At 45.7% G+C, this 10,797-nt stretch overlaps 1 protein-coding gene across 1 annotated transcript in view; it reads left to right on the top strand.

Moving 5' to 3' along the window:
* Nucleotides 1-10,797, top strand: part of WNK3 (WNK lysine deficient protein kinase 3) — a 108,570-nt gene that overhangs the window by 21,804 nt on the left and 75,969 nt on the right. Inside the window, exon 2 of the mRNA XM_018565498.1 lies at nt 7,563-7,735. Within this exon, the coding sequence (XP_018421000.1) occupies nt 7,563-7,735 (173 nt within the window). The remainder of the gene's footprint in view (nt 1-7,562; nt 7,736-10,797) is intronic.

Below are 10,797 nucleotides of genomic sequence, written 5' to 3'. Positions count from 1 at the left end.
AAACTCATTTTAATTGATTAAATTGCACAGAAAAATTGTGTCTAGATTCCTTTTTTGGACCTTGCCCCAGGTCAGCCTAGAAATATTGCTAGCTCAAAAAAGAGATGGCTTGGTACCATACAGAGAATGGGCACAAGGTACCTTTGGTATCAGACAGAGAATATATAAAAGATACCTTGGGCCCTTGGACCGGCTCTCTACTACATGAGAGATGATGAACATTGGTTGTGCTTATTGCAATTTATTACACCTCCGGTGTCCTAGCAGGTCAAAGTTGGCCACTTATGACTCCAAGGATTGTGGAACTGATTGGACAACTTGGGGGCATATGCACTAAACTTGAGGGAGGTCCTGTTTCCCCATCTCGACTAACTGTAATCAATATGTTTTTGCTTGTCCATTCACAATCTGCAAGGAGTTTGCATGTTCTCCCTGTGCCTGCGTGGGTTTCCTCCGGATACTCTGGTTTCCTCTCTCACTCCAAAGACATGCTGGTAGGTTATTGGCTCCTGTGTGCATGTGAGATGGGGACTTTAGATTGTAAGCTCCTTGAGGGTAGGGACTGATGTGACTGTAAAGTGTTGTGTAAATTGTAAGCGCTATATAAATAAATCATCTTCTCTACTTTTTTTAACAGTAGTGCATTACAGAGTGTGGTTCTCAAATGTTGTTTAATGGACTAGATCAGTGTTTTTCAACCTTTCTAATCACGGTGCCCTTTAAAAGTATGCAAAATCTCAAGGCATCCCAGAATAAAATGTCATAGATTTTAAGGGGGACCCCATGCAAAAACACAAAAAGATGGGAGTCCCCCGCTTTCACCTCGGGGAGTCCCCCGCTTTCACCTCGGAGAGTCCCCCGCTTTCACCTCGGAGAGTCCCCCGCTTTCACCTCGGAGAGTCCCCCGCTTTCACCTCGGAGAGTCCCCCGCTTTCACCAAATTTGCAGGCACGCCTGACGAAGCCAGAAGGCACACCGGTGTGCTACAGCACCTTGGTTGAGAGAGGCTGGACTAGATAATAAGTTATATCGTTTAAACTTTTAACTCCCTAAATATTAAAAAAAGGGAGTCCCCAAACAAAACCTTAAACTCAAGTCCATTTAATTGAAAAATGTATTTCATTTTTGTTATTGTATTTAAATGACTGGACTGTATGTCAGGGCTGGACAGATCCCAGGAACCAGAATGGCAATGCTCCCTAAAAATGACAGCTGGCGCCTGTCTTTTGAGGTTTTCTCTAGTTGTCAATGGAGCTGGCTCCTACAAAAATCCTGCTGGCTCCTGAATTCCATATTCATTTGTCCACCCCTGCTGTATGTATAGCTGCTGCTCTGTATCAGGGATAGGCAACCTCTGCAATCCAACTGTGGTAAAACTACAAACACGATCATGCCTCTGGACGTCATGGCAGTGGCCATCAGTCTTGCAGTTGCTCATAGGAATTAGATTTCCACAATAGCTGGAGTGCCGAGGTTGCCTACCCCTGCTCTATGTATAATCTGTTTGTGTGATCATCTCAAATAAACGTATCGCAGAGAGAACTGTGTTGGACATTGCATGCTCCACATCAGGGCGTGCATTTTGTGAATGGCTCACAGGTGTAAACACTCCTGTCAGCTCTCGGCTGTAAATAGCCCTCTCAGGTTCCTTATAGTTCAGGACATAATGTTACACTGCACCTGTGCCTTCATAAAACACGCAAATAGCGTGTGTGGCGCTTGCAGTACTTTGTGTATAGTATATGTAGCCCTTTGTCTGGAATTCCACTTCAATGTATTTTTCTGGCGCAATGTTAAATCATTTCCAGGAGTTTGGAAAATAACTACAAATTTACATAGCAAATGTTCTTCTTTGCTAATCTCCTGTTTAATTTTAGGTGAACCCCTAATCGGTGTTTTCCATGTAAAATTCCAGCGTTACTTCAGTCCGATGTTTATCTGGATTACCTGCTTTTAATTAAATTTCCACAAAAATAATGCTACCCTGCAGTGCGCAATAAGCATCTAAATCCGAGCTCCCTAAAGGCTGCCATTAATAAATTATAGCTTAATAAGTATGCTCCGCTCATACATACGGGGCTGAAATATGTCTGAGACTTGTGGTAATAAAGGTTATTCATTAGCCGGTCTTTTCGTTTTCTTGCCATTCCACACTTCCTCATTCAGTAGATGAGAAAGATTTTATGATAATGTTCCCCGGTTCAGAGGAGCTCAGATGGGTGCAAATTCCAGATTTCATTTTTATTTGTCAGCCTAAGGGATTGTTTGTATGAGACTCAATTGTGGCTCTAAAAGCGGTCACCTTCCTTCATTAGCACAATAATAAGAAGCTGCTTTATTGTCCATTAGCATTATTATAGCTTACTAATTGAATGTATTTCATTTCCAATAGCCAGAGTTGCCCAAAGTAAAAGTCTGAAGGTGTCCTAATGTTTCACTTATAATACCAGCAAGGATTTCCCTTGCTCCAAGTTCTGGTGCCCAAAATAAGAAACGTGTACTGCTTTCAATGGTGCTCAGACTTGGAGTCTGTTTTCATTAGAATTTCTCCCCCTGGAAACCATGGGCCACTATAATCTTATGCATGTTCAGGTAGATGAGATGGCTAATATTCTATATACCAACTACCAGACGGAAGAAAGCACTGTCTGGACCTGCTCAAGTGGACCACTTGGATCCACTCACCTAAAACAGGAAACGCATCAGGGCTTGAAAAATTTTAGGGTGTCTCACCTCAGTCCAAAATGTCACCAGTCAGCATGACCGGACTATAACCTTGCAATTTATGTTAAAAAATTTTTAGGGACAGATGGAGCTTTCTTTTGGTGGTATTTAATCACCACGGGGGGGTTATTTTTTGCCATATAATGAGAAAAGTACAGTCCATTTCAGGGAAAAATAAGCTTTCCCTACATTATGTTAAAAAACATTTATTCTTACCCATATTTTTGGTAAAGTATAAAAGACGGGGTCACGTCGGGTAAATAGACACCAAACATGTGAAGACTTAAAGTTGTGTGGACATACTCAAAATCGACCATAGGCGACGCTTTAAAGCTCATCAGTTTAGTGTCATCAGTGATTAATGGCCCTAAAATGATTGCTCTCACTGCAACGTTCGCGATCACATGGGGGGCTAAGAATCCCCCTATGTGATAGCCAATTTACATGACCGGTCCTCTTTATGGAGACATCAGGGATCTACAAGACCCATAATGTCACCTAGGGACCCCTAGAGAAGCTGATGAAGCAGAGATCTGCTTCACCAGTTTCCCCCTGCTTCTGAAGCTGGAGAGTGACAGCAGAATGTGGAAGTGACGAATATACATCACTTCCTGCATTTGGGGACCAGAGAGGAGTTCAGAGGGAGATCGTGTACAGATCTCCCTTTGATCTCCTGTCACAGAGCAGCCGTGGTGGTCGGCCGTTTAACTACAACGGCCGGCCAGGAAGTTACTCGTCTGGCTCCGGCGTCCTCTCGTCACAGACGAGAGGACGAGCGGATTTTTTCAAGCCCTGCACATCTAAAATAAGAGGGGCGGTGCCTCCCAACCACCTCAGTTATTGTGTTTCCTCCAGCCTAAAGGCCGTAACACACTGCACGCGAAGCCGTGCAGAGCGAAGCAAAGCTCTCTGGCACGAAGCTTTGCGTGCAGTGTGTGAGCTGAGTGCAGTCAGATGATTGACTGCACCTTCAGCCAATCGGCTCGTGCTTAACAACCGGCCAGACGTCGCATCCCGTCGCGCCGGTTTATACGCGCGAGCCGATTGGCTGAAGTTGAAATTGTTCATCTCGGCACGCTCAGCTCTGCGAGCTCTCGCAAGCTGAGGTGCCCAGAAGAAAATTACATGACACACTGCTCGCAAATGCAGCGCGCCACCGCTCCGCGCTGCTTCGCCTGCAGTGTGTCACGGCCTTAACAGGAGCATTAAAACCATTTGTTATTTTTCCATAGTCCTTCGTTCTAGTTGCAGGGGCCTTCCAGTGTACGCTCCCCCACGATTCAGGGACAGTGGATCTGGAGAGGTTTGCGTGCCTGGGCTTGTCCTGGCTAGGATTCACTTTTTTTGGTTATCCTAATTGTGGTACCCTCCCTCCCCATCTCTTTCTCCAAGGTTTCTTCTCCACCCTGAGGAGAAGCGGCTATTCCCGTGGGCACAGAGGCTCTAGTTGAGCCCTCCCTTCCTCACATTTGGTCTGGCTCAGAGTTCTCCTCTGTTGGTTGAAAGAGGAACTGTTTCGAGGCCCAAGCACGGTCACCCAATCAGGGGAGTGACATCACTGCTCTCCCAGGTCACCAACACAGCCAATCTCTGTGCCAGCTCCATGAAGGCACTGTGAGTTTCTTGGGCTACAGTTGCCTTTCCCTGCAGAGGCAAGGTACCGTCGTCTCTTTAAAAGTTTTAGCCTTGGAGAAGGAATTGCTACAGAGGCCCAAGATAGTTAACATGATGTAGTTACTTGGCACTAGAAGGGAATTTTTAGTTTGATAAACCTTCAATAGTAATGACGCAGGGAGGTACTGTGCTTTCAATCAGCCATGGCTGAATCCCCCTCATATTATTGTGCTGCCAAAACTAGAGCACATAGAAACTTTTACCCATATGAATTTGTTGGCTGTTCTATAATGCTGGCAGCAAAGAATTGATGTTAAAGGTACGGCATGTTTATCTCGACTTCCACTTAAAGCTGGACTATTTTACATGGCAATTTTGTATTTTATTTATTATAAAAATGAAAGCACTATATGTGCGGGATATGCTGGCTTTTCAGCGCATTCTCTTCATCGATTTTTTTTTTTTGGTGTCTCTAAAGCAAAATTTGTCACACGGGGGGTCCGTAGCCCTTACCTATTCCACTCTGAAGATGCTCTTTATCTGGCTAATACACTGGCTGGGTTCTGTAAGGACGTTTTCAGATGGGTGGTCTGATTTGGGTCTGCCAAGTATTTCAAGCGGACCCAGTTACCCCCCGACTCCAGCCAAGTTTCGTTTCACTGTACCTGACCGTGCCAGATCGGGGGTAATTGCTGTAAATAGACACATGTCCATTTACATCCGATTCCCCATGGACCGACATGGGGTCCAGTCAGTTCAATGTTTTCCTTCATAGCTAAATAGAGGGGAAAACTGTAAGGGCACTTGTGTCACAGCAGTTACATCGACACGAACTGTTCCAATTATTAGGGGATCCGTGCAGGGATCCCCTCCTGATCAGCCTGTCTCAAAGGAGCCATAGGGACACACAGTACTGAGGCAACAAGGTAAATGTGACAGCCAGCAAACTAGCATTCGAAGAAGTAGCAATGGCCAATGCCCTGCTCCGTTTTCTTGTAACTTATCTTTACTCTCAGGCAAGGATCACACCTAGACGACTCCTGAGTGCACGGCAATCTGCGCGGTCTTGTGCATGATTGCCACGCAGTCGGGAGCCGCCATGGTGTCAGCCGATCGCGCTGTGGGTGCTTTTTATTTTGTAATGACACCCCGGTTGTGCCGGGCAGATCGTGCGGTTTTGTAATAACACCTCAGTAGTGACGGGCAGATTCCGCAATTCCGCCCGTGCAAGTGAACATGATCGTGGCTAAAAAGGCAGCGAGTCGTGTGTCGCAAGAAAAGGTATTTGTACCCTTTTTTTTTAGCTATTGCCACACGGATGTCACCCCATTGAAATCAATGGGGCCGCGCGACAATCGCTGTGTGCGCCTGAGCCCCGCGGCCATCAAAGTGGAAACCTATCTGATTGTGTCAGTGGTGTCCGTTGTTCAGCTTCCACCAGGAATACTTAAGCAGATCCGGCTTGTTCCACCTATGTTTTGTGGGGGGGTGGTTCCTGCTGGTGGTATAAATAGTTTTTTAAACTGACCCTTATGGGTCATGGATATCCGAGTTGAAGCTCTACTTTGTGCTGGGCTTTATGCTGGAGATGCTGTAGAATAATTCTGTCATTGCATTTTCTCGTTTGTAGATGGCTAAATAAATGTTTGTGCTGTACCTAACCACCATTCTGCATTGGCAGATGTGTAATTGTACAATGTATTTGTGTTTTATATACAGTATCTACTGGGGTAACAGCCTTATGTTCTCCTGACATATGCAAGCTTTGCTACCTGCTTAATAGTGATCCTTTAAAACCGATTTACTAAAGTTGTCGAGAATGTTGACACAATAGATTGTGTGAATATTCACTTCAATTATCCAATCGTGTAAAGATTAAAAAAGTAAACTGATTTACTTTTCACATAAGTGGATCCCACTGGTGGAAGTCTGCTGGACAAGGGTCTACGAGGGGAGACCCTCTGCCGGACAAAGTTGAATACCGAGCCGCGTGTTGCTGCTAGCTGACAATGCCCCATGCACATCAAGCTGCAGAAACTGTCACTTTTGTTCGTGATTGTGGCTATGAACCTCTGCCCCATCCACCTTACTCACCTGACCTGGCACCTTCAGACTTGTTCCTGTTTAAAAATCTGAAAAAAGAGCTTCAAACCCCCAGACAATGATGTCGGCTAGCAGCAACACATGGCTTGGCATTCAACTTTGTCCAGCATGACACCTACTGCATTTCTCTTGGCTCTAACTATAATTCACCACGACCTACAAAAACAAAAAATGGCATGCATATTAGTAAGGCCTGGTTCACACCTGTATGTTTTGTAGCGCGTTCAACGCTCTACAAAACGCTCAAACATGAAAATCCCATTTGTTTTCTATGGGTATGGTTCACACCTTGCCATATTTCAGCCCGTCTGAGTGCGCTACAAAACGGCCTACGCCTGAAAAGGTACATGAGCTTTTTTTGCGGTGTTTTTGTCACGCGTTTCCATTGGGATACAGCCAAGTAGCCCGCGGAAACGCACGTATGTCATGCGTTTTTTTTACCGCGAATCGCGCGTCATTCGATACACATATTCGATACGCCTAGGTGTGAACAGAGCCTTAGATATTCACCTATAAACCTGCAAAATGTCAGATCCCTAGCACATCTAGATAATGGGGAGGGTAAGAACTTACTGGCCTCCCCTCGTACGTGGCGGAAAACAATAGAAATTCCTGCAGTCTCTGATGTTAAACACCCACAATGCTCCTGGTAGCCAGAGACCTCGTCTCCTTATTTTTTAAAATTTATTACAGGTATTTATATAGCGCTAACAATTTCTGCAGCACTTTACATAGTTGCACATCAGGCCCTGCGCTCAAGGAGCTTACAATCTAGGGTCCCTATTTCGCATGCATACATATGAGGGCCAATTTATTATATGTCCTTGGAGTGTGGGAGGAAACCAGAGTACCCGGAGGAAACCCACGCAAGCCGAGTGAGAGCATGCAAACTCCTTACAGATGTCCAGACCAGGATTTGAACCGGGAACCCCCCAGTGCTGCAAAGCAGAAGTTCTAACTACTTGGCCACTGTGATGGAGTATTGGGTAATTTTTGTTTTTGATTTATGGCAAGACGAAGGTTATTTTTTACTACATGCGTTTGTTAAAGTGTGTTTCTAAGTCATTTGGAATATTTTATTATTATTTATTTATAAGTCCATATACATTTTTGTTTTCCAGGACAGAAAACTAACCAAAGCAGAGCAGCAACGATTTAAAGAAGAGGCAGAAATGTTAAAGGGGCTTCAGCATCCTAACATTGTGCGGTTCTATGATTCCTGGGAGTCCACATTGAAGGGGAAGAAATGCATAGTCTTGGTGACGGAGCTGATGACATCTGGCACTTTAAAAACGTAACTATCTTTGCACACACTTCAGCTGTAGAGTGCCTTTCCATTGCCCCATTGCACAGTGCTGTATGACAGGTCTTCACAGGGAATGCTATTAAGAGGCTTTATTTCACTTTGATATTGATAATTGCTACCCTTTAAAACCATTTCAGCAACCACCATCTACAGGTAGTTTTTATAGTTGGATGTTTTATAAAAGTGTCCAAACTATTATCTTTTTTTCTTTTTCTGTGTTTCCTTTTATGTAACTTTTTTTTTTTTTTAAACTAGCTTTCACTAGGGCTTAACTTTCCTGAAATCCAGCAAATAGTGGCAAATTGCCAGTTATTTACTCTCCTGGCTCCCACACCTCTGGGCTATATTGTTGTATTTAATCCACGCAGACACTTATTGCCTTCAAGTACTTACTTGTTTATTTACAGTATTTGTAGCGACAATGTGTTCGAGTGCCTATGCAACAGTGATCCTGCTAAAGGCCCTATTGTGTCCGGTCCACTTCACCTCAGGTGCCAGCTCTCCCAGTCCCTACTCCAGCCTCTCACAGTATGATCCTGAAACTGCACACCAAGTTCTTATCTCCAGTAACAATTGTTGTTCCAAACACCACAGCACAAGTGTGACAAGTTTCATTCCTAAAGTCTTACCTGTTGAGACTGGTTAAGCCCTTAAAGTGACACTAAACTCAGGACTGAAATCTTAAGAAATACATTCAAGTCCCTTAATTATTAATAAAAATGTATCTTATTTGTGTATCACTCGGCTGTAGGTACTCCAATCATCTCTGAATCGGTGCTGACACTGTCCTTCCATCTGGAGGGCGGCTACTTTTGTTCCTCATGGTCCCTTTGAGTTGTAAAGTTGTCACCGCTCCTAGCTCGCTCCCGTGATGGACTACAAGCTCATATAAATTCGCTAACTAATGGGGGGAATTGAAGTCCATCACACGAGCGAGCCTAGAGCATGGCAAAACAAAATACACCTGGAATGTATTTAGCAAAGTAAACTGAAAATTCATTTGACAGTGATCCACTCATGGCTCATTTACAGGCAATCTAGAATACATAAACAAAGGTCACACTTCTGATAACCTCACTCAACAATAAGTAACTTTATGCAGCAGAACAAAAGTACGCGTTGTAGTCCCTGCCTAACAACTGCCTCCTCTAATGCGTTCCCCTTTTATGGGCTTAAATTGTATAGACCAGGGGTCAGCAACCTTTTACACGCCGAGTGCCATTTTTGCAACCATCAGACAACCGGGTGCCGATGAACAATAGCGCACCGTAGTGTTAGTTAAACTTCAATTTTTACACTCATAGTTGTAGTGCTAATAATAAGTTCAACTCATTAATTATTTAAATGTGTTTATTTTGCCATTAGCAGCAAAACTATAAGTGGAAAAAACAATAACTGGTGTACACACAAAATATGTTCATATTTACATGTGCTGAAAAGTAAACTGTGCTTACAATTTTAATGTGATCCCCGTGTCTGCATTGTATGGCTCAGTTGTGCTATGTCTGACATGTAGGGTGTTACTTTCATTTGACCTCAGACCAGCACCAAAGCACACTTTGCACGGCAGACCTCAGACCAGAACCAATGCACAGCAGACCTCAGACCAGAACCAATGCATAAAAGATCTCAGACCAGCACCAAGGCACAGCAGATCTCAGACCAGCACCAATTTCAGAGACCCCCTGAGACCCTGCAGTCTGCTGGATCTCAGGGGGTCTGTGCAAGATCTGTGGTGGGCTTTGCAGGCTGCAGAGCCCCCTATGGATCCTGCAAAGCCCCCACAGATCCTGCAGAGAACCACTGAGACTCTGCAGGATCTCAGGGGGGCTGTGCAGGATCTGTGGTGGGCTTTGCAGGCTGCAGAGCCCCCTACGGATCCTCCAAAGCCCACCAAAAGGTATTGCCAGCACAGTCCTCCTACCTGGCACAGGAAACCCAGCCTCCTCTCTCAGCTTCGCCTCCCGACTGGAGCTTCGGCGATGCCTCCCGCCTCCTCCATCGCGGTCTCTGCCCTTGCCTCCTCCGTTGTAGTCTTCGGCTTCTTCCATATCCCCTGTCTCCGCCCCCTGCCGCTCCGTCCCCCGTCTTCACCCTGCCTCTTCCATCTCCTCTGTCTCCGCCCCCTGCCGCTCCGTCCTCTGTCTCCTCCTGCTCCCTCGCCCGCCGCTTCCTCCCCGTAGACATTAGGCAGCCAGGCTGCCGGTTTCTGTGCAGCACGGCTGCCTAAATGTTTTGGGGGTGGCATTTTTGCTGCCCCCCTGGAATCTGCCGCCCGAAGCAAACGCCTTGTTTGCCTCGCGGCAGATACGCCCCTGCCTGGACCCAACACAGCACCCTGGACCCACAGACTGATTACTCCTAGTCTAGAGCCACATGTGCGACTTTAGTCATTGGCTACTTAGCGATTTATCCACTTGCTGGCCATCATCACATTATGCTGGAGAGGCACAGATCTTTAATTGCATAATCATTCTGTAAAATCACTAGAAGATATTGTAGCAATACCTGGAGCATTGTGTGAGACTGATATACTCCATGGACATCCCCCACAGACACAAAGAGGCAGCTGGCTGCAATTGCTTTTATATTGGATCAGCAACAATCAGGATTTCTATAGTGTGGGATTTACTCACAGACGAGGCAACTCCGGAATCTCCCCCACAGAACCCCTGCAGAACGGAGACATGTTTTACCACAAGGTTTTCTGGGCAGATTAAGCTGATCATTGAGGACAACAAATTGAACTGACTGGGAATATCCACGTGTTGAGCGGGGAACAGAATCTGCGCATCGGGCAGGTGCAGATCCGGGTCCCTCCCGGCGGGCTGGGAAATCAGGGAGCCGCAAGGCAGGAACAGGGACAGAGCTAGATCCACAACGAACCTATGGGCTGCAGCTACGTCAGGGAGGTGGGTGGGCCAAGCTTGTAATTGACACCTGGCTCGAGAGAGCTGTCAATTCCAAACAGTAAAGAGTAAGTTCGCGTGCCATCAGACAAGGGCTTGCGTGCCAGGCTGGGCACGCGTGCCGGGGGTTGCCGACCCCTG

The sequence above is a fragment of the Nanorana parkeri genome, unplaced genomic scaffold, assembly GCF_000935625.1.
Source record: "Nanorana parkeri isolate BGI_ZX_2015 unplaced genomic scaffold, ASM93562v1 scaffold854, whole genome shotgun sequence".
In the NCBI taxonomy this organism is placed as follows: domain Eukaryota; kingdom Metazoa; phylum Chordata; class Amphibia; order Anura; family Dicroglossidae; genus Nanorana; species Nanorana parkeri.
This window is presented reverse-complemented; position numbering and strand designations above follow the sequence as displayed.